Below are 25795 nucleotides of genomic sequence, written 5' to 3' on the forward strand. Positions count from 1 at the left end.
TTTTTCTCGAAATTTAACGAGTTTAATCTCGCATTTTAATGACTTTAATCTTGTTATTTAATGAGTTTATTCTCAAGATTGTATTTCGACTTTATTCTCGAAATTTAACGAGTTTAATCTCGTATTATAATGACTTTAATCTCGTTATTTAATGAGTTTTTTCTCAAGATTGTATTTCGACTTTTTTCTCGAAATTTAACGAGTTTAATTTCGCATTTTAATGACTTTAATCTCGTTATTTAATAAGTTTATTCTCAAGATTGTATTTTGACTTTTTTCTCGAATTTTAACAAGTTTAATCTTGCATTATAACGACTTTAATCTCGTTATTTAATAAATTTATTCTCAAGATTGTATTTTGACTTTTTTCTCGAAATTTAACGAGTTTAATCTCGCATTATAATGACTTTAATCTCGTTATTTAATGAGTTTATTCTCAAGAATGTATTTCGACTTTTTTCTCGAAATTTAACGAGTTTAATCTCGCATTATAATGACTTTAATCTCGTTATTTAATGAGTTTATTCTCAAGAATGTATTTCGACTTTTTTCTCGAAATTTAACGAGTTTAATCTCGTATTTTAATGACTTTAATCTCGTTATTTAATGAGTTTATTCTCAAGATTGTATGTCGACTTTTTTCTCGAAATTTAAAAAGTTTAATCTCGAATTATAATGACTTTAATGTCGTTATTTAATGAGTTTATTCTCAAGATTGTATTTTGACTTTTTTCTCGAAATTTAACGAGTTTAATCTCGTATTTTAATGACTTTAATCTCGATATTTAATGAGTTTATTCTCAAGATTGTATTTCGACTTTTTTCTCGAAATTTAACAAGTTTAATCTCACATTATAATGACTTTAATCTCGTTATTTAATGAGTTTTTTCTCAAGATTGTATTTCGACTTTTTTCTCGAAATTTAACAAGTTTAATCTCGCATTATAATGACTTTAATCTCGTTATTTAATGAGTTTTTTCTCAAGATTGTATTTCGACTTTTTTCTAGAAATTTAACGAGTTTAATCTCGCATTATAATGACTTTAATCTCGTTATTTAATGAGTTTATTCTCAAGATTGTATTTCGACTTTTTTCTCGAAATTTAAAAAGTTTAATCTCACATTATAAAGACTTTAATCTCATTAGTTAATGAGTTTATTCTCAAGAATGTATTTCGACTTTTTTCTCGAAATTTAACGAGTTTAATCTCGCATTATAATGACTTTAATCTCGTTATTTAATGAGTTTATTCTCAAGAATGTATTTCGACTTTTTTCTCGAAATTTAACGAGTTTAATCTCGCATTATAATGACTAATCTGGAGATGGTTTTATTTTTTTATTATTGGTTGGCCCTAATCCTCTTCCGTAGTTTATAGTTATGATAAAACATTTAATTATTTTGATAAAACAGTTTGCAAAGTACCATTAAAGTTAAAGTCCCCCTGTGGTGAAAATCCAGCTTTTAATATTGTTTATATGTGGTGTTTTTAATATGCTTTAAGACAAACCATGTGTAAATTCATAAGTCGACAGCATTGCTGAGGACAGTCTCAAAAACACGGTTTGAAATCGCTGGTGTCACAAACGACCTTGTAACAAATCAGATCAACGTGTTATCGTCAACCAGTGGATCTCTGAGCTGAGTGAGGGAGCGGAGGCGGGGCTCATTTGCATATTCATAGAAAATACATATGTAATAGAAGGAATACAGGGCGTCTTTAAAACTGTAGTTCTGGGCCACAAATGACACCAAATTGATCTGTAATAAAAAATATTTCCCAAACTGTGAAACTTTGAGACATCGTAAAAATGACTGGAGCAAGAACCAGACTAGCACGAGCAAACACCACTTTCTGTGCTATAGTCATTAATGTTTCATATTGTGAGATCTGCTAATTTAATCTCTTATGTTACTAGCACAAAGTGCACGGTGTCCTTTAAAGCAGAGGGGTTGGACTTTTGATTTCTAATCATGAACTCTTAGTTTTAGAGTAGCACTTTACTTCAACTAAGTAGCACTTACTTTCAACTTTAAACTAGACTTACACTCATTCCAGAGGCGTTTATAACCCCAGGGAAATGTATCACAGATTGGCCACTTTCTTCAAATCGTGGTAAGTATCTCACTTTCTGTGAAGAGTGCAGTGTCTCAGCTCTTCTCAGCTCGTTAAACTATAACATAATTAAATCTGGACACTCCCAGCAACTGCAGATGTGTGTAATTTCCCTTTTTAACACCTGTCCTTTATCATCGACAGTCTGGAAGCAGATGCTTGAGAAGATGAGAGACACAGGTAATGTCAGGGGACTTGTTAGCAGAGCTCAAGCATCGTTGCAGGATTACACTGGTCTGTGTGCATGTTTTTACTCATTACCAGGGGGAAAAAAAAGAACAGGAAAAGTCTGCATGTCTGCTAATACATCACTGTGACATCGTGTTAAAGATGATATGTTGTGCAATTGTTTTTAAACTATCTAATAGTCTTATTACAGAGACATCAATAAAATGCATTTCTCAGGCAGATTTCCATGAAGAGTGCTGTTTGTTTTAACATCCCGACCAGCTGATATAGCAACACTGGCTCGACCAATGGCGTGAGTTTGGGGTTTATTCGACCAATGGCAGACAGGGAGTGTTTTGAAGCATGTTTGACATTCAGTTTGGATATGTTTGTGTCACAGAAAATAAACATTTCGCTTTAAAATAGAAGAAATAAGTTAGTACAAAATTATAAATAAATCATTTAAAAATCTCGGTGATAAATAGGTCCATCTATCTGGAACAAGCACATTTCTTAAAGGAGTAGTTCACTTAAAAAAAAAAAAAAATTGCTGATAATTTACTCCAAGATGTCCATGTCATTCTTTTTTCAGTCGAAAAGAAATGAAGAATAAAGTTTTTGATGAAAACATTCCAGGATTTTTCTCCATATAATGGACTTCAAACGGTTCAAGTCGGTTTCAGTACAAACTGTTCAAAGGGCTTTAAACGATTCCAGACAACGAATAAGGGTCTTATCAAGCGAAACAATCACTCTTTTTTTTTTAAAAAAGAAATAACAAATTTTAAGTTTTATAAGCACAAATGCTCGTCTTGCTCTGTTCTGTGATGCACGTTTGTGACTCTCCTGTTCGAACTAGTTTATCAAAATGAACAAATCTTTTTTGTGTCATTTGGTTAATTAAACGAACGAAATGAACTAGTTGGCTTGGGAAAAGATTCGTTCATTTTGATGAACGAGTTCGAACAGGAGAGTCACGAACACACATCACAGACCAGAGCAAGTTGACCATTTGAGCTTATAAAACTTAAACTTTGTTATTTATTTATTAAATGGGCGGTCTGGAGTCGGTTAAAGCCCTTTTAACAGTTTGCACTGAAACTGTCTTTTGGACCTTGAACCGTTTGGTTCCCATTGAAGTCCATTATATGGAGAAAAATCATGGAAATTTTTATCAAAAACCTTAATTTCTTTTCGACTGAAGAAATAAAGACATGGACATCTTGGATGAGATGGGGGTGAGTAAATTATCAGCAAAATTTTTTTTTTTTTTTTTTAAAGTGAACTACTCCTTTAAGCTAAAGATTTCAGCTGAAAGAAAACAACTGTCTGTATGATCATATTATGTCATTTTCAGCGCAGTCTCATCCCAAGACGTCATATAACTGACATCTTGGGACGTCTTTTGACCATACGTCAACATCCGCCTTTTAAGGGTACCCTTAAACGTCGGTTAGATGACGTTATCGGATCCTAACCCTACCCCAGACCTAAACCTACCCCTAAACCCTGTCACCTAACTGACATTAAAGGTAAAGCGTCAGTTGTATGACGGCCCGGGATCGTCATGTAACCGACGTTTAAGGGTACCCTAAAAAGGCGGATGTTGACGTATGGTCAAAAGACGTCAGTTATATGACTTCTTGGGATGAGACTGTGTTATCAGTACATCCTCAGACCCCAGTAATTTGTTAAAGGACTAAAATGCTCCAGGTCTCATGAAAAACAATATCAGGTTTCAGGTCTAAGACATGAGGATATCAGACAAAGGGCTTTTAGACATAGTACATTATTATCACAAAAAGTACTCTTGCATCCCTTAGTAATACAATGCACAGTTTCATGTGCTGCCAGTTCAAAGTGCATCTAAGTATGCCAATATAATACATACTGTAGGTTGCAGTCAAGTCAGACGCCTTTATGCCTGAAGCTGTTTCGGCTGAGACCTGGTGTGTTTTTCATGAGACCTGAAGCCTTTTATTCTCAGGCATGAAGCAGTTTCCCCGAATGGCCAAGGTTCTCCTAAATGTGCAGTACGCCTGACTTCTGTAACGTCTCTAGTGTCTGAACTCTTCATTAATGGTCACTCTTCAGTGAGAGCTGCTAAACACTTCTGGTGCTCCTCGCCACTCAAAGGACCCTCAAACAGGGTGTTAAAAACCTGTTTGGAAAGCAGTCTTTATATGATTGACTGGAGTGTGATATGAACTTTTAATAGCAGCTTGATCTGTGGCAGATTGTATACCAAGCCGTTCTCACACTCGCAATACAGACTCCAAATGTCTCCTACCAACTGCTTTCAATGAGGAAACTTTGGTGTGAACAGGCAAGGGACTTCACCATGATTAAAATTATGTGATATGATATAAGTCATGATATGTTTGCATTTGATTTTTAAAGTTCGAATGTATGTAATAGGCAAAGAAAAGCACAGATACTTGAGGACCAAGACTTGAGTAGAAGTTGAAGTGCTCTTTAAGCACCACACTTCAGTAGAAGTACTAAAGTATTCAACATTTGATGTACTTATGTATTGCAAGTAGTTTATTTTAAAATTCACTACTTAAGTACTAAAAGTACAAGTATTGTGTCATGTAATTATTAAAGAAAGCAGTCAAAAGCAATCAAATAAGGCACTTTGGCGGGATACAAATTTGCTTTGGCAGCCGCCAAACAACCCCTGCATTAGTTGTCAATGTGTGTGTCAATCAATACCATTACCCTATAAAACTGGCGTGTGATTTAGGCAGCATGAAAGCCAACTTGCAACGAATGATTCGTAAAAATTTGTATAATTGTAATGAGTAACTAGCATAACATTAAGTAAGTAAGTAAAAGTATTAAATTCATCGAAAATATCTACTGAAGAAAAAAAACAATACTCTAGTAGAGTACAGATACAGCATTTTAGTACTTAAGTAGTTCTACTTTGTTACTATTATCAGTCTACCAATACTGTAATGAGAGTTAGTTGACATGTAGTTGCTTGTAGTCAGCGAATGTCATCAAAATGAAGAGTAACCACATTCTCAGTTTCACTCTCTCACACAAAGCTATCATATGGCGTTGACAGGTTTTAATATTCAGCAGGATTACTTCTACAGAGCTTTCATCTGCCTATTACATATTTAATATTGTTAAAAAGCTGGTAGGTTTAAAGCTTCTGTCTTCAAAGATATCTACACTGTAAATGAAAATATAATCTTTCTTACCTAAAAATAAAATATCAGAATATTTTAAGAAACTTCAAAAAAAAAAAAAAAAAAAAATTGACAGCAATGCTACTCATTAAAAGCAATGGGCTTTGTGGGTATGCCAATAAACAGAAGCCTTTGGTGTCGTTATAACACACATATAACTCTTGGACATCAATAAAGCACGGCACTAACAAGGCCAAGTTCATGGGTTTGATTCTCAGGGATATTGATTAAATACCTTAAATTAAATATAAATTGCCAAAACACCAAATGTACGAATATTTATAAGTAAAGTCAACTTTTTTTTTCGGTGGTGTATAGTGGCCCTTGAAAACATTTAAACAAACTACACATAACGTGCATTTCAAATCAAGAGTCATCTGGATGCAAATGATGCTACAGCTTTTGTCAGGTTGAAATAAATGTATCTAAGCCATATATATATATATATATATATATATATATATATTTTTTTTTTTTTTTTTGCAAGATAGCAAAATGGAATATGGACTATTTTTTCATTTTCTGATGATGTTTCTATGCAGGTGTTACACTCTTCTGAATATTTTCCATTTGCATGTAGCTCTTAAGTACAGTTGCTAGGCAGTTGTCAAGCAGGTTTTTAATGTACACTGAAGCAAACCCACCAGCAAACATCTTTGATATTCTAATCCCTAGGTAAGGTTTGGTCTCTTAGCCTTCGCAAACAGCACTAATAATGCATAACTGCCTGCCCTTTGCTGCTTTACGGAGTGAATTCAAAGCAAATATCTCAAGGTGCCATGAAGGTTAATAGCCGCAGTGTGTGGTCGCTCACCTGGCGATGACGAAGAGTACACAGCTGACTCCCAGGTAGGCCAACAGAATGTAGACCCAGATATCAGGGGTCATGGGGTTCAGGAACGAGAAGAAGCCGGAGTTGGTGTTGTTGGGTCTACGGTACAGGATACTGATGCCGGTGTTCAGAAAAGGCTTGGAGAAGTCGATAGCTTTCTCCCGCATAAAGGTGATTGTGAGAGGAGCCACGGCAAGGTCAGCCCTCTAGGGGACAAACAAACAAAATAAATCGAAGACATGTTTGGAAACAAACAACTGGTCTAGTCAATGCTATTCTTTGAAATGCAACATAAAACCATAGCCTAACGCGACATATTTCCAAGCCAATCTCATTAAGGATATCTTGAACTTGAACTTGACTATACATCACAAATTAATTGCATCATGAAAAGTGCAACATATTTTCTGAAAAATGATACTAGTTTGTAGGGCTGGGTATTGAGACAAATTTCACAATTCGATTCGATTCACAAGCTTGCAATTCGATTCGATTTCGATTCGATTCAATGTCGATTATTTTGGATATCAGTTACAATAAATGGCCATTTTTCTCAAGGCAATCAAATCTCTTAAATGCTGTAAACTATGGGAGTGTAGTTGTAGCCTATAGACTTCATTAGCCTCATATGAAGGTAATAATTAACTGTTTTGTAGCTATACAAACACTTAAATTACACTTTTATTTATTTTTATAATAAGAAGAGTATATGAAATATAAACATTTAAATGGTGGCTGTCATAAAAACTTGCCAGATTTATTCAAATATGCATTAAATAATAAAGAACATTAAGATTATAATGCATATGTAATATGGTGTATATATTTAGCAAAATGCTCCTCTCTAGAGTTATTTTTAGCTGACTAACGAGTTTATGTGGGTTTTCTGAGGTAAATACGACGATACATGACAAGACATTGATTACAAGCTGTTTACGTCTTTCTACGGTTGAAATTTTTTATTTTTTATTTTTATTTTTTATTTTTTCTCTCTCTTTTTTGTGTTACATGATTTATGACATGATTTCTAAATGACTGACCGAAGAAATAAATAAATACAACAAATACAAATACAATACAAATGCTGATTGAGCGAATCAATGTGATATGATATGGATTTCGATATCACACTTTCAGATGCTCATTCATGTTTATTTGGCGCTGTGACTGGTATTATTAACCCGGAAGAGAGATCAGCGCTGCTAAGAACGATCTCACGCCACAGCGCCAAAACGCTATTTATGTTTTTGAATTTCTAAAGAAAATGGACGTAATTTGAAAATTGAGACTTTGTTTCATATCAATAGTAACAAAGGACAAAGATTATTGAGATTTTTTGGATGCGCGCAGCCGCGAGACAATGTCCCATTCATTCAAATGAAACAGGATGACTAATCGATACTTGAGATTTAAGAATCGATATCGGTTCGTAAAAATGAGAATCGATTAATATCGAGAAATCGATATTTATTAGCCAGCCCTACTAGTTTGCTTCTTGCTCGTTTCACTGTACTTTCCAAATGAAATGCGTTCAGTTTGATACAAAACAGAATCTGGCAATAGAAAAATAAAAACATATTGCAGCAGTTTGGAAATGAAATGTCCAGTGAGTAGCTTTTGAAAATAGCGTAACCTAATCGATAGTGTTAACTAGAGCAAGAAAGTAAATAGAGGCCATTTTGAATTTATGAAGAAAGAAAAAAATGAACTATTAAAATCGATAAACACCATTGTTCGTTTTTAATGAAAGTACCTATGCAATTACAGGCTGTATGACAAAACAGAGCAATATGTCATTGTTACCAGAAATGATAAGAACAGGTCTTTCTTGTGAGAAATATAGAAATGACAGGACACAAAGCATCCAATCACACTCGGAAACACGGACGAATTCACACCCCTGAGGCTGAAAGTCGGGATTGCCAAGGTGACTCAACTGTTGAAACAAGTGGCCTAGTTTCCTCGCTGTCTGCGGTTCCCTTCCCTCCCTCTCGATGAATCGCGAGAGCAGGCAGGCGTTCGCTCGCTCGCTGATATCTGGATGCATATTTAGAAGGTCACCATTTACATCGCCTTACCCTGCTTCCTTCTCTCCAGGGTTGGACAGGAGGTTAATGAAACCAGCTGCTCGGTGCACGCTTCACTGAGTCCTTCCCCAGAACATGATGAAACTCGCAAAGGGGTTCAGACTGGTTTTACAAAATACTGCAATCCAGCCACCATGAACTGAAGCATTTTCATCACACCGTGATGTCCTTGCTTTCTTCTACCACACTTTCTGTGACATTTCATTGCCGTGACCCGTCCTGGTTGAATTGTATTGCCTTTCTTTGTATTGTTCTGTCTTTCCTGCGGGCTTTGGTCTCTTTCTTCTGGACAGTGGGTGTGAAAAGAGCCTGATTGACAGACCTGAGTGCCTAAAAATATATAGTGCTGTGTTAGTGGCTAACAAGGAGAAAGCAAGAAAACCAAGAGAAAGGAAACCTCCAGTGTGTCCACTGTCTGCAATCTCATTAAATATTTAGATGAACAAGGTACTTTTGTCCTCTCACAGTGACCATTCAAGACACGGACTCTCACGCAGGACAAGGAAATCCCTGCAGAAAACACTAGCATGATGATGGTGCCTCAGTCAAGCTTCTTAACTAGTTTAACCAGCAAGACGGTCTTGGTTGCCGGGTGGAAGTTGAAATACGTGCCGTTGACCCATTGTAGTAACATTAATTTTACACTATTAGGCCCCGTCCACACTACTGCGTTTTCGTTTAAAAACGGAGACCTTTTGCTCCGTTTGCACCTCCCGTCCAGACTAAAACGGGAAAAACGAAGACCTAAAACGGAGAAGTTTAAAAACGCTGCAGCTGCGTTTTGCAACTCCGGAGGGCGTTTTAGTGTGGACGAGACAAAACGGAGGAGTTTACAAACGATGACGCAGAGGCTCACGCTCGGCTCTATGATTGGGTGTCATCAGTCATGACGTGTCCTTCCCTGATTCGCCAACCACTGTTTACACCGGCGCGCGCATGCCCAGTGTTGGTGAATGGTCACGTGATCTGCGTTTTCAGTCGTTTTAATGTGGACGGAGATCAATTCTAATACGCAGACAAAACGCTGGTGTGGACGGAGATCGTATTCGTTTTAATTCTCCGTTTTTAAACGAAAACGCAGTGTGGACGGGGCCTTAGTTAATGCTATAGGTTGCTAAGCAATTACAATGTTACAATGTTAAGGAATTCATGTTTTTTTTCCCATTCAGATATGTAAATCAACATGTATAAATTGCTATTGCTATTAGTCAGTTAATCGGAAAATAATCGATATTCGAATCGAAACGGAAAATGAATCGTTAGATTAATCGACGCATCGAAAAAAATTGCTAGATTAATCGTTTAAAAAATAATCGTTCATCCCAGCCCTACCAGTAATGCATTAAAGATTTATAAACATTACGAAAGCCTTTAGCAGTTAGCAAATGCTAATGACAGACGAGCACAACACACTCGTCACACAGTTGCTCATTATCATTTAACCCTTGTGCTGCATTAGATTTTTAACACCGTTGAGTGCATTAAGGACCAAAAATGGCCACATATTAAACATTGCCTAAAATATTATATATTATTATTATTTTCCACTTTTACCAAGTTAAATCTTTTAACCAGCATCAGTCCTCATCATAACTACCAAAAATGTATTCAATTTCAGGATTTTAACCCTTTAATTAACAGTTTTGTTTGCGAAACCATCGATTTGTATAAGAGGAAAAAACACAAAAATTCAATTATTTTCAATAAACTAAATGCAAAGAGAAAACTTTAGATTTGGATTATCAAAGTCCCACTTTGCAAAAAATCCCACTTAGCGCGTTAGAGACCAAAAATGGCCACCTATTAAACATTGCCTATTGCCTAAAATAAGGTGCATTTCCACCCATAGGGAATAAATATGTAGTGACGTCATCTGGTGGAATACACTATATAATGCAAATATAATGCTTTTGCTTCAAAATGAAAGGATGTTTGTGCAAAAATCATGTTTCATGTATTACTGACAGCCTCAGATTTAATGGGTTTCAATGGGCCATTTTTGGTCTTTATGGTGCTGAGTGTTACTATTTGATCTACACAGTGTGTGTTATACATATTTTGCAAAATGGGATCACATTTTTTACATGTATCCAAAAAGTCACAATTTTGCCAAATTTCATACCATTTGCATTAAAACAGCCAAAATGGTCAAAGAAATTAAACTGCAAAAGACCAAAAATGTCCCTAATGCAGCATAAGGGTTAAAGGGTCGCTGAGGACAGAGCTGTTTTTGAGGAGGTAAAAGGGTGTTTACACAACCAATGAGGAATTTTAATCAAAGTATGGTACAAACTTTACATGAAGGCCCTAAAGATTGATTATTTAGAAGCCTGACTTACCTTTAAATGATCAACATGATCAATGCTTTGCTGATTTGCGAATCAAATACAGTACGCTTATAGGGTTAACGTCATGGATACAATCCCCAAGGTAAACTGCTTTAGCTAATTTTATACAGAAATGGTCTCCGTCACCACATTGTATTGTCATTTTATAAAAAAAAAACAAATGCATTTGGATAAGAGAGAGAGATAATGACGCCAAAGTCACAGCCAGGTTTGAGACACAATATCAATATTCGCTCTTGGACAATGGACATGTCAATATCTTCTGTGATAATCCTTTAAGGACTCTGTCTTCGCTTGTCGGGTGGTAACGAGAATGATTTAGCTTGGCAAAGTGCTCAGGACTGTGAAATGTATTAAAAGGTCCTACATAGTCCAAGTCAAAGTTAGTACAGCGAGACAATAAGCCAGCGCTGGTACATAACCTTCCGGCTTATCCACCGGAGCAAAGATTAATTACTATAACAGGGAGAAATGACATGCTAAGGCAGCCATTAATACTGGCATGGCCGGATGATTAATGAGATCATCAATTATAACTAAATCAAGTATAATAAGCCCGTTGCATCATTTAGCGCTTCCCCACCGTGACCTTTAGCACTGGAGTGGGATTTGTGGCCACTTTTAGAAAAAAGAGAAAAAAATAAAATGTGAAGTCCTACTTGACACAGCAGTCCTTGTGACTTTAATTAATATCCAGTTGAGTATTTAAGAAGCGCTCGTTTTCTTTTTTGGCATCACAGCTATCGGATGCTGCTCTCCACTATAAAATAAACACCACATAAATATTTAAAGCACTTGTCTTTATTTGGACATCATGGAGTCTCCTGGAAAGCGTCTCCTATCTAACTCCCGCGAGTGATCCATAATCTCCCAGACAATCTGCAGCAGTCATAACTGTCAGTCACCGTCTGCACCATTCTGTCTTCACTACACTTCCCAGAATCCTCCTTGTCTCCACACCTGAGCTGACTCCCTCAATCACCCACCTTTTCTTCGTCATCATCACCTGTGTCACCTCTCCTCGCCTCGTTGGTGTTCATTAGTGTTCATTTCTATTATTTATCCGAATCGGAAGACAGACGTTGCCTAGCAACACTTGCCTAGCCCCCTTTCCTCGGATTTCTCCTCTCGCACGTCGGACAACCGAACAAGAATTCGGTTTCGGAATTCAAGATGGCTGCTCCCTGTGTGACTTTCCATTGTTTTTGAACCGCTTTGGTATTTTAAATGACAGTTATAATCACTCGCATTACTGGGTCCCCTGTAGGTATGGGAATCGGTTGTTGTGAGTGCAATTACTAACGTTGCTAAAAGAAGATTAACATGAAAAACATGAAAAAAGTGAACATTTTCAAGTCCAAATGGCTGCGTTTTGATAAGGTGTAGTCATACTATTTTTTTTTTAATATAAGTGCCTGGTTCTCGGCCAGTGCTACCGGTATACAGCTTTCTGGGTGGCGTCCATTTTTTTTTTCCTACTCCGACACGTAAAACATAATAGAACGCTTGAAGTGTGGACGTGACATCATATCCGAGGTTCGAGTCGGTTCGTTGGCTATTATAGAACGCACTATTAGTCTCCTTCTGTTCAGTTAGTCTTTATCGGTTCTCGTCTATGTTATTTAGATGTGTTTGTTGTTTTGTGTATAAGTAAAGTTTATTGAATTGGAAATCTGGACTCTCACCACACCCATGACAATAACACTTTGCATTTTCATGTAACAAGAAAAGAGAACATACATTATAAATCTATTTTTGATTACTGTTGATAAATGTATTGCTGATTATTATATAGCTTTAAGCTTTGTATTAGTAGGAAACCTGTAGTATTTTCGAATCATCATGCTTTCCACCCTCATATCCCGAGAGACGAGAGATTTATGTATTTTTTATCTTGAAAAAATCTTCCGATGGCCCGAAAATGGTCATTTTGCGTCATCGGAGGATGTTTTGTCCAGAGGCTAAAAACTACATTCAGTAGTCGGGTCTGTCCCGCATGTCCTCAACCCGCCCATAGAGGGCAATCTCACTCACAGAATGAACACATTGTGTCGGCCATCTTTTTTTGGAAGCTAAGCTAGCAGGCTCTTGTTCTGTGGAGAAAGCTGACTAACTAACACTACTAACTAACTCAGCCAGGCCCCGCCCCTTTATTCTGCATATTAATTATTATAATGAGGAATATTGTGACATTTCAGGAGTTCAGAAACACTGACACTGATATAGAGAAGAACTGGGATTTTTCAGAGCTTTTGCTGCTCAAACAGCAACATCACACTCTAAAGACTGATGGACATGGGAAAAGCTGATACGTGAAATTTGTTTTTGATCAGTCCCTCCAGAAAAACGCGATTATGCGATCGCTGAATTCAATGCAAAATCAGCCAAAGTCCGCATATTTATGCGGGGGCCGCATTTTTTCAAATACGCCGCACTTTCGCCGCATAAATTGCCGATTTCAGTGCAAAATAAGCGGGGTTTGCATAATTTCATAATCCTCGCATTTTCGTTGCAAAAAAAAGTCACATGTATCTTAGCAGAAAGTTGAAAAATGTTGCGTTTGCTTCACATAAGAGCAGCTATTTCCCCCTGTTTCCATGGGAACGTTATGAAGTGACGCAATTACGCGACACCAGACAGACTCACGGAGGCGATTGATCTCACAAATCGAACTCGTATAACTGTCTGTCGCACGTTCTACCGTCACATCGTTACTTAATAAACAACATAAGATAAAAGAAGTAGCATCAAACAGAAATTACCCGCACACATGGGGTGTTCGAGGCGCACATATAACACTGCAGACAGTTCAACAGGGAGCGCGCAGCTCTTAAAGGGGCCACACCTTATTTACACTCGTTACAGTCTGAAATAAAACAAGATGAGAAATTAAATATTCCCAGCACTTTCTATGATGTAGTATGCTTGCTTATCAAAGGAAGTAATAAGAAATGACTCTTACATTAACAGGATGTTGGGGGAATCACTTTTTTTCTCTTTTTCATCAAACCGCAATTTTTGCAAGTTCCCTCAATTTTTGCAAATTCCAGCAATTTCATTGCATAAAATTGCATAAATATCCCACATATTCCATCGCATTTTTAAAGAAAACGGGCCGCATAATCAATCAATTTTTGCCCGCAACAATCACAAAAAAAACTCTGTGTTTTTCTGGAAGGACTGAATACTATTATGGTAAATGTTAAATATAAATCGCAAATTTTTTCACAAATTTTTGGAAATTACCACCACAAAATCAGTCATTTTGATCGCAAAAATCACAAAAAAAAAATCGTGAAATCCTGGAGGGACTGTTTGATGATATGATCTCCTGTGCGAATAAGAATGAATACTCAATTATTGGTGAATGTGACCCAGTGATTTTGGCAGTTGGACGCCTCTCTCTGACATTTCGCTTTTTGATTTTATTTCCACCGCATTTCTGTTTCTCCTTCATTATACGGCGCTTGTTGACCTACAAAGACGAATGAAGACGTCTGACTTATTTTGATAAACCTACAAGAGCACTGTGCCGTTAAATAGATGTACTAGGGCAAAGGCGTTTGGTAATTCAGTTATGAAACCATGATTTATGAGAACACGCAGGGTGACAGCTAAAATGTATCACCCTATGATTTAATGGCACTTTATCAGCCGAAAACAACCTCGTACTAATCCGTTGTTGCTTGTTGTCTTCTTTAAATCTACGAGCCCTCGATGGATGACCCTACACGCGCATGTCACGGGCAGCAACAACACGCACTCATCGTGTAAAGAACAATACCGAAGTAATGAAAATTCTGTAAGAGCTAATAAAAATACTGATGAAAATAAATTGAGCTGATAAATAACTTTGACAGGAGCCATTAATAACAGCCTCTCAGTTCTCAGTCTCTCTGTCGAGCAAAACCGAGTCCATGTCTGTAACGGAACAGAGTCCGTGTTTCATGCAGCTTATTTTGACATAGGCAATCAGAAGTTCATCGGAAATCTCATTCCATTAAAACATTTTCCTTCTGCGCTCAGGTCGTAAATTGTTTCCATGAAAGGCTCAAGCTGCACCGTTTGGTGAGAATCGGTTGAGAAATCACCGGGTCCATAAATCCGTCTTCAGAGATAAGGCTTTGAGTTTACTCACATGAAAACACTCTATCTAGCTCAGCCTCGTGTGGCAGGCCGAGGTCAGGTCCCAGAGCTTGTTTCTTAGTTTGCTTTTCAGGTCTGCTGATTCCAGATCAGCTTATCTATATAGACAGCAGCAAGAAGGGCACTCAGCCGCAAAATGAGTGCTCCTAAAAATACACACGCACCTTCGATACTGCGCGGGCCATCTGATAAGGCTCAAGTATACTACACACCCATTGAGCCCAAGGCTTAAAACACGTGATGGGAAACTAAAACTGGTCGAATTCTCGAGGGGCATATATTTATAGAAAAGCAATGATTAAAAACGCCATGAGATCACAGGCAGGTGAAGCTATTGCAAGTGAGCTTGTTTGTTCGTTTCGACACGTTCATAAGCGACCGATAAGCCCATTTGTATTCACCGGTTTGTATCCTGTCATCAGTAAATGAAGATCCAGCAGCCCAAACAACTTCGGCATATCTGGCGTTACCGCTGATTGTGGGCGATGAGATCCTCGTTCACGCGGATCTGCGAAAACGAGTGTATTCTGCTGCCATGCCAGTAGATGGCGACGTCACTTTGAAAAGAAACACCACGTACATAGATGAACACGTATTTCACGGTTTTTGTATCGCTTTGAAACCCATTTAATTTTCAGGTTTATAAAAAAATACAGTTTTTGTGTAAATTAACGAGCAATATAGCTTATATTAGCCATAGCTTCGCATTTCTCTCTTCTTAAATTAGACTAAATCACAAAATATTGAGCTACTCTAGCTTCTGTTTAGTTATACTGGAAGAAGTATTGCAATATCAGCAAAAAAAAAATAAAATAAAAATTAATGCATTATCTAATATTAAGTAACAATAAGCAATACAAATATTGAAGTTACATTTGTTACAAGGCCATGATTAGGGTTGGGTATCGTTTGAATTTGAACGATTCTGATTCCGATTCCGATTCCTTGTTTCGATTCCGGTTCCTAACGATTCTCGATTTCGATTCTTTTAAGAGGCAGGGTCAAAAAAGTTTAGCTAACCTTGCTAACCAACGGCCTTTCTGAAGGAAATACTCCTTCTGTAAAAATACTCCTTTTGTCACAAATTTTGCATTTTGCCGAGATTTCTTTATTTTTAGAAAAGTGAAGCCACACTTTGGATCGTCGACGTAAGCTACTCATGTTCGACTCGCGCGGTTATGCCAACACTTCCGGTAGACGCTTCTTCGTTGGTGTTTTTCAGCGGTTTCTTCTTCCGCTCGGCGGACTGTGAATATCGAAACTAGGAATCGAAATTTTAACTTTTGAACGATTCCGGGAAAAACGAAAAGTTAGTCTCGGTTCCAATCGATACTCGATTCTCGATACCCAACCCTAGCCATGATATTAACAGATATTTATTTGAATTATCTGTTACTAAATGTTGCAATTAACATTAGATTAATACATGCTTTAGAAGTATTTTTCATTTTAGTTCAGGTTATCCAATGTAGTTAATGTTAACAAATAGAACCGTATTGTAAAAAAAATTGTTACATATTTGCTCTTAGCAATAGTTTTCATTTTTATAAAACGAAAGCTCTGTATCAAAACTATAAACACTATTGTTTGTTTCACTCGAGCTGCAATTCTCTGAATAACCCTTTGAAACCCTAGAATGTTATATGGAAAACCCTCAGGATGTCATCACACCCAGTTATCACCACAACACAGTTAACACGGTTATCACTATCCCAACACTAGTATGAAAAATGGTTCACACACTTGTCTGAACCACACAATGTATAACATCTATTTAGGAAAAACTGTGTTTTCTTCAAGCCACATGTGCATCTCCTTTCCTACAGTATCGCCAGTGTTTGTTTAGTGACTCTGCTGGACTCAGACGATTCACTGTTGCCACATGTTTTTTCTCAGTGCAATTCTCTGCTGTGCTTTTTTTGATGAAAAACACTGGATGTCCGCATTGTCTCACTGCTCGCTCTACACTCATTAGTTGACTCTGTCTGCCCGTGTCAGTGCGTCGGCAGCTCTCCTCTCGAATCATGCGGGGGTGAACACATGTTATTGCTGTGAGGGAGTGAAGGGTTCAAGACTGTTTGGACTGAATCATTGCCTCATGTATACGACACTGGCTCAGTATATCCCTCCAATCCCTGCAGTGTGCTACAGGTATACGCCAAATCATAGTTCATTTGACATACAATTGTATTTGGATATTTGAAACAAGATTTACAGTAAGGTTAATAGACAAACTAACATTCAAAAGTGTGGGGTAAGTTAATGAAATATACATTTGAATGTTTTTGAATTAAATCACTTATGCTCACCAAGAATGTAAATACATTAATATTGTGAAATATTACAACTATTATTTATATGTATTTTAAAATGTAATTTATTCATGTGATCAAAGTTCATCTAGTCATCACTGTCACATGATCATTCAGATTTGTTGTAATTTAGTATTATACCAGATGTGATGCTTCATAATTTTTAGGAAAATGCGATGCATTTTTTTTCAAGTTTCTTTGATGAACTGAAAGATCAAAATAATCTCTTTGCAACATAATTTTTTTGTAACAATCTTTTTTGTTCAATTTAAGGTATCCTTGCAGAAAAAAAATATATTCTTCTTCTTCTTCAAACAAAGTTGTGCATATCATTAGTACATCAGTGGATTATACGGTGAAAAGCATTATTTTCTCAGTCACCCTAATTGTGTAACACGGTGGGTAGATATATTATACTGACATTTGAAAACACTGAAACATGTATGCTTTTAAGCCTATTGCACCCCATATGTTGACTTCGTTTGCAGGGGTTTGAGCCTGGGATTGCCTTAACTCTCCATTAACTCAACTCAACCTTACAGTATCTCATATGGAAGCTTGTTTCTCCCACAGAATAAAAAATTCTTTTTATCTTGCAATTCTGACTTTTTATCTCAGAATTTGGTGATATAAAGTCATAATTGCAAGTTATTAAGGCAGAATTGCATGATATAAATTCGCAATTGCAAGTTATAAAGGCAGAATTGTGTGATATAAAGTCGCAATTGCAAGTTATAAAGGCAGAATTGTGTGATATAAAGTCATAATTGCAAGTTATTAAGGCAGAATTGCATGATATAAAGTCGCAATTGCAAGTTATAAAGGCAGAATTGCATGATATAAAGTCGCAATTGCAAGTTATAAAGGCAGAATTGTGTGATATAAAGTCGCAATTGCGAATTATAAAGTCAGTATTGCGTGATATAAAGTCGCAATTGTGAGTTATTGCGTGATATAAAGTTGCAATTGTGAGTTATTGCATGATATAAAGTCGCAATTGCGAATTATAAAGTCGCAATTGCGAATTATAAAGTCAGAATTGCGTGATATAAAGTCGCAATTGCGAATTATAAAGTCAGAATTGCGTGATATAAAGTCACAATTGCGAATTATAAAGTCAGAATTGCGTGATATAAAGTCGCAATTGCGAATTATAAAGTCAGGATTGCGTGATATAAAGTCGCAACTGCGAATTATAAAGTCAGAATTGCGTGATATAAAGTCGCAATTGCGAATTATAAAGGCAGAATTGCGTGATATATAGTCACAATTGCGAATTATAAAGGCAGAATTGTGTGATATATAGTCGCAATTGCGAATTATAAAGTCAGAATTGCGTGATATATAGCCACAATTGGCAATTATAAAGTCAGAATTGCGTGATATAAAGTCACAATTGCCAATTATAAAGTCAGAATTGCGTGATATAAAGTCGCAATTGCGAATTATAAAGTCAGAATTGCGTGATATAAAGTCACAATTGCGAATTATAAAGGCAGACTTTTGTGATATAAAGTCGCAATTGCGAATTATAAAGTAAGAATTGCGTGATATAAAGTCGCAATTGCGAATTATAAAGTCAGAATTGCGTGATATAAAGTCACAATTGCGAATTATAAAGGCAGACTTGTGTGATATAAAGTCGCAATTGCGAATTATAAAGTAAGAATTGCGTGATATAAAGTCGCAATTGCGAATTATAAAGTCAGAATTGCGTGATATAAAGTCACAATTGCGAATTATAAAGGCAGAATTGTGTGATATAAAGTCGCAATTGCGAATTATAAAGGCAGATTTGCGTGATATAAAGTCGCAATTGCGAGATATAAAGAGAATTGCGTGATATAAAGTCGCAAATGCGAGTTATAAAGGCAGAATTGCGTGATATAAAGTCGCAAATGCGAATTATAAAGGCAGAATTGTGTGATATAAAGTCGCAATTACGAGATATAAAGTCAGAATTGCGTGATATAAAGTCGCAAATGCGAGATATAAAGAGAATGGCGTGATATAAAGTCGCAATTACGAGATATAAAGTCAGAATTGCGTGATATAAAGTCGCAATTGCGAGTAATAAAGGCAGAATTGTGTGATATAAAGTCGCAATTACGAGATATAAAGTCAGAATTGCGTGATATAAAGTCGCAAATGCGAGATATAAAGAGAATTGTGTGATATAAAGTCGCAATTGCGAGTAATAAAGTCAGAATGGCGTGATATAAAGTCGCAATTACGAGATATAAAGTCAGAATTGTGTGATATAAAGTCGCAATTACGAGATATAAAGTCAGAATTGCGTGATATAAAGTCGCAAATGCGAGTAATAAAGTCAGATTTGCGTGATATAAAGTCGCAATTGCGAGATATAAAGAGAATTGCGTGATATAAAGTCGCAAATGCGAGTTATAAAGGCAGAATTGCGTGATATAAAGTCGCAAATGCGAGATATAAAGGCAGAATTGTGTGATATAAAGTCGCAATTACGAGATATAAAGTCAGAATTGCGTGATATAAAGTCGCAAATGCGAGATATAAAGAGAATGGCGTGATATAAAGTCGCAATTACGAGATATAAAGTCAGAATTGCGTGATATAAAGTCGCAATTGCGAGTAATAAAGGCAGAATTGTGTGATATAAAGTCGCAATTACGAGATATAAAGTCAGAATTGCGTGATATAAAGTCGCAAATGCGAGATATAAAGAGAATTGTGTGATATAAAGTCGCAATTGCGAGTAATAAAGTCAGAATGGCGTGATATAAAGTCGCAATTACGAGATATAAAGTCAGAATTGAGTGATATAAAGTCGCAATTGCGAGTAATAAAGGCAGAATTGTGTGATATAAAGTCGCAATTACGAGATATAAAGTCAGAATTGCGTGATATAAAGTCGCAAATGCGAGATATAAAGAGAATTGTGTGATATAAAGTCGCAATTGCGAGTAATAAAGTCAGAATTGCGTGATATAAAGTCGCAATTGCGAGATATAAAGTCAGAATTGCGTGATATAAAGTCGCAAATGCGAGATATAAAGAGAATGGCGTGATATAAAGTCGCAATTGCGAGTTATAAAGGCAGAACTGCGTGATATAAAATTTTTGTCTCATTGCATGTTGATATCTCTCAATTCTGACTTTATAACACGAAATTGTGAGATTTAAAGTCCCAATTGTGTTTTATAAAGTCAGAAAGGAGGACAAGTTATAAAAACTTTATAACTTGAGAGTATATATCTCACAATTCTGAGAAAAGATGTCAGAATTATGAGTTTATATCATTATTTTATACAATTTCATCATATTCTTTTTCACCTTCAGCAATACACCCATACACACACACACACACACACACACACACGTCTCCATTTTTGACTCCTCCGGTCATAATCCGTTTGTTCCCCTGAAGGTGACTGCAGTCGGGCCGGATCTGGCCGAAGCACCGGGGAGATTAAGTGGCGCTGCATTAAGTCACCTCTCCCAACCCTTCCAGCACCTCACCATTGACTCCCACCATATGACTTCCTCCACTAAATGCCACTTAAGCTATTACAGCTCTGCAGCCGCGGGCTTCTGGTGACCTGAGAGGGTGAGGACAGCGAAAGGGCGATGGGATGAGAAGCCCGCTCCTGAGACAGGAGCCTGACAGCACTGAGACTCGGGAACATCGAGGGGAATCAGCTTTCAGATTTGTCGAGTTCTGCTGACTCGGTAGAGGAGTTTAAACGTGTATTCGCTGTGGCAGCACTTGTGTCTTCGCGGCATGTCATTGTGATCCAGGTGTGTTCTGTCACCCTCGCGGCATGCGTTTTGTGGGCGGAAGCAGTATTGGAGCGAGGAACACGTTCAGTTAATTGCATTATTGTGTCATCTTGGCATTTTGTTTAGACATCAGAAAACAAGAAGAAAGGCTTTGTTAAAGTGAAAGGCAAAATTAGGGATGCAGGTACTAGTGAGTCTGAATCAGCAGAAAGAGCATATTCGTCATTTAAGGTGCTCTTCAGGCATTTTTCACCCAAAAAAATTTTTTTTTTTTTTTTTAGAATTTTTTACTTCATTGGAAAGGTACGAAACTTGGTAACGGTTTTTGGCACTTGCTATATGAACACACACGAATGAAAAGGTTAAATGGTCCTGTAAAAAAATGGTTACACTTGAGCACATTTGAAATGAATGGGGGACGAATTTTATCTAGTGGAAGCGTATGGTACTGCTGATATGAGGACTTTAAACAACACCAGACGATGAATGAGGGTCTTATCTAGTGAAACGATTGGTCACTTAAAAAATAAATAAAAACGTTTAAGTTTTATAAGCAGAAGCTGCAATAAGCTTTGAAGCTGCACTGAAACTGTCTTTTGGACCTTGAACTGTTTGGTTCCCATTGAAGTCCATTATTTGGAGAAAAATCCTGGAATGTTTTCATCAAAAACCTTAATTTCTTTTCGACTGAAGAAAGAGAGACGTGGACATCTTGGTAAATTATCAGCAAAAGTTTTTTTTTTTTTAAAGTGAACTACTCCTTTAATGGCTTCGATTTTCTTGCAGTTTTAGAATAAAATGTGTTTTTGAAAATATATATTTCCAAAAAAAAAAAAAAAATGAAAATAGTATTTTAGCACATTTTTCATAACAATACACATACAATTATGTTACTTTTTTTGAGTTGACTTTTTAAAAAATGTTGCACTCCAGCAATAATATGTCGTTTCTTTTTTAAAAAGAGATCAAACTTAAGTCTGTATTTTAAAGCATTCAAGATTTATGACTGGAAACTAAATTTTAAGGTCTATGCTCAGAAAGTGATAAATACAGCGTAAATATAATTTATTATAAAAAAAATCCCCTAAAAATCTAAAATATTAAATAAAAAACATCATCAAACTAAAATATAGTACATTGATTTAATTGAAAAAAATAAAATAAAAATTAGACCGACACGTGAGGAGCACCAGAGGGTTTCCGCTATGATGCTGAATACTTACGTGTTCCATGAGTTCCTTAATCATCCCATTCCACTGGCCTTTATCGTCTTGAAACCCATACTTCCCGTCCTGCACCAGGTGGATCTCGTAGGAGAAGCCCAGAATGCTGGCCAACTCCTTAAGCAGGTCAATACAGAAGCCCTCAAAGCGGTCATTGCCGACGAGTGCCTTGTCAGACTTCTTAAGCATGACATATGGCTCCTCCTGTACAAATACAAAATATTGAATGAGAAGCAGCTTCAGGGTTGAGATTTCTCACACTATTCACAACACACACACCTAATCGAGTACGAGTGAACACCTCTGACAGCTGGCTCTGTTGGTAAAATTAGATGTTCTTGACATTATTCATACCACAAAATGTAATGTTTTTCATAGTCCATGTAAAACTTGAAGTGAGCAATTTCTATGCCAGTAGTGACAAAAAAATGCAATTTGTTTGTCTGAATAGTCTGAGAAAGCAACATTGACTCACCAAATTATGTGCTTGTGGGGCTGGACCGCCTCAAACCAGTTTGAAGCTGGTTTGAAAACAGTCATTTTTGCAAACCCCTAGTGGCAATGAATCTATAGCTTAAAGGACAAGTTTGGTATTTCACACTTAAAGACCTATTTTAAGATCATAATCTACTACTCCTTTAAGTGCAATTCCTCATTGCAGAGATGCCTACCTAGTCCTTTTAAACCACATGTGATTGAGATGCCCTTCGAGAGAATTGGAAAAGCATCTGATGGAGCCGGTGCCAAAATCGTCAAGAATATGTCTTTTAAATTGCAAATTATACAACCTAATCTATGGAGGCGTTCCCATTATAACACTGAAATACTGTTATTATGGAAACCCAGCATGTGCACATTTCATCTGTACTTTCAGCAGTTTAATCAGACATAACAACTAAAGCAAGCAGAGTCTTAAAGTGGGTACAGCTGGGATTTTTCTGCAATTTTATTTATGTACCTTGACATATGAGAGATCCCCAAGCCAACAAATGGCTTTATATTTATCGAATAACTCTTTGGACACCAGCCTTGCAACTGTCGATACATTCCCAAGGAGCGACGGCACAAGGTAGGACTTTGTCGTTTTATATTCAGTCAAGAAGGAGCAGAAGGACAGAGTAATTTTGCTGATTGGCATGTGATAAATATTGAGCGTGACAAGCAGCACACATCATCAAACTGTTCAGTTTCTGGTTTCTTGCTATCGTCCATTTACCTTTTTTCTGAGAGTTGGTACTGTATCTAGCAATCAGGGGTGTGTTTCCCAAAAGCATCGTTAGTCAACTATGGTCGCAAGTTCTGTCGTTATCAGCATAGTTCAATGAGTCAGTGTTTCCAAAAAACGTAGTTCTAACTAGGCTTGGGTATCGAGAATCGAGTATCGTTTGGAACCGGGACTAACTTTTCGTTTTTCCCGGAATCGTTCAAAAGTTAAAATTTCGATTCCTAGTTTCGATATTCACAGGAATAGGAAACCGCTGAACAACACCAACGAAGAAGCGTCTACCGGAAGTGTTGGCATAACCGCGCGAGTCGAACATGAGTAGCTTACGTCGGCGGTCCAAAGTGTGGCTTCACTTTTCTAAAAATAACGAAATCTCGGCAAAATGCAAAATTTGTGACAAAAGGAGTATTTGTGACAGAAGGAGTATTTCCTTCAGAAAGACCGTTGGTTAGCAAGGTTAGCTAAACTTTTTTGACCCTGCCTCTTAAAAGAATCGGAATCGAGAATCGTTAGGAACCGGAATCGAAACAAGGAATCGGAATCGTTCAAATTCAAACGATACCCAACCCTAGTTCTAACGAACATTCGCAACAATCTATATAATTTATTTAGAATACATCCAAATGTCATTTCTGTCTTTTAGTTAGTGCTTAGAGTGCTTTAGTTAGTCAAAACGTGCTCTAGTATGTAAGATCGAGCCTATGGTTGACTCTGAAAATAAGGCAAAATAACTGCGAAAAATGAGAATTAGTCCTCAGATGCCATGTCCGTAATTTATAGAAAAAAATGTAGCATTAATTCAATCTCGAACATATTCATTAAAAGAAGTTATTACATCATTAACCAACTTGGTTGAACGACCAATTTGCAACACTATGGTTTCGGAAAAACCAGCCAGTTCTTACGTAAATGCGTCTCTATAGCACGCATTGTGTATTATCGTGTAATTTATATGCGAAAATGAGTTTTTCCGTGCATATGAGACGCAGTTTTTCGCGTGCATTTGATACGCAGTTCATTTACGTATAATACACACGCACCCCACACCATACCTAAACCTACCCTAACCAACCAATGCGTATCATATGCCCGTAAAAACTCACTTTAGCGTATAAATTACACAACAATAGACATGCGTGCTATAAAGACGCATTTAGTGTGATCGGGTTGGGAAAACAGTCGTGACTAGCTAGTTGATTTTTTAAACGAAGAAGTTAAGCAGCGAGTTATATTGTTATATGGGAAACGAAAGTGGAACAAGAGAAACCAGCAATGTTCTCAGATGGCATTTATTTGGACACACAACTTTGTTTTAAGCAACAAAAAAGAAGAACGTAAAATTGTCACATGTCACACCACAAGTTTCATTCTGTGTTGAGAATGGTTCTGCTTAATTTTGACAGGTTACTGAGAATTAGTCCTTGAGGAATCCGATACCTTGACCTTTGCCGTTTTTCGTAATGGACACAGATAAAGATGTTTTAATGAGGCATTATGTCAGTTATTTCAGGATTGCTCTATTTATTGCTTATGATCAAACTCACTCAAGGTGACCTTCACTCTCTGGGTTTCATCAAACATAATGGGACACCTTTCTAGCCCTGACATCATTTCTCATTTTAGTCAGAAACGAATGACACTATACAGTCAGGACAGAAAATGCAAAGTATTTCAGCTGGCAGCAGAAAGGAGGACAACAACTCCTGCACGTTCATCCTCGGATTGGATTTGAGAATCGGTTTCATTTCAATTCGATGCTTTACAGTGATATGAACAATCTTTCAAGTGGGATTTTGTCCAGATATGGGATATGAGCGTTTTGAAAGACATGGGTTTTTCCATGCAAACACTTTTGAGACCAGTTCTAGTTGTCACACTGGAAAGTTTTCGCAAGTACTAGTTCAGAACTCTCAGAAACTAAGTAGGAAAATTTTGACTGAGTCAGTCACAAACATAGTCAAATTACCCAAATTCTTGAAATAGCTGACACGGTTCATCTATATAATGACGGTACAATTTAAACAAAACTGACCTTGGGACAAAAATATTTGGACAAAACATCAGGTTTCATACTGTAAGTTGTCGTGTTTTGTTTTGTAATCTGAATCACAAGTTGTATCTAAAGTCCACTGAAGAGCCAAACAATTATGACCAGTCACAGATTAAGCATACAGTATATTGTTGATCATCTCCTAATAAGGCCACATATTAAGTCTGAGTAGATTAAAGGGTAATAAAACGATCAGTTCTCGTGATCAACGTGTCGAATAAAGGAGAAATATGGGCAGTAATAAAGATCCAAGAAACTTTGACAAGAGCCAAATTGTTATGGCAAGGCCACTGGGGAAGAGTATCTCTGAATAACACAGTCTCATC

At 36.8% G+C, this 25795-nt stretch overlaps 1 protein-coding gene across 1 annotated transcript in view; it reads right to left on the bottom strand.

Annotated features, from left to right (window-relative positions):
* The window catches only part of grik3 (glutamate ionotropic receptor kainate type subunit 3), a 179845-nt gene that overhangs the window by 29721 nt on the left and 124329 nt on the right, over nt 1–25795 (bottom strand). Inside the window, exons 10-11 of the mRNA XM_039651314.2 lie at nt 22195–22398; nt 6302–6525 (exon numbers count right to left, since the gene is read on the bottom strand). Coding sequence (XP_039507248.2) covers nt 6302–6525; nt 22195–22398 — 428 coding nt within the window. The remainder of the gene's footprint in view (nt 1–6301; nt 6526–22194; nt 22399–25795) is intronic.

The sequence above is a fragment of the Pimephales promelas genome, chromosome 12 (assembly GCF_988280905.1).
Source record: "Pimephales promelas chromosome 12, fPimPro1.hap1.1, whole genome shotgun sequence".
Lineage (NCBI taxonomy): Eukaryota > Metazoa > Chordata > Actinopteri > Cypriniformes > Leuciscidae > Pimephales > Pimephales promelas.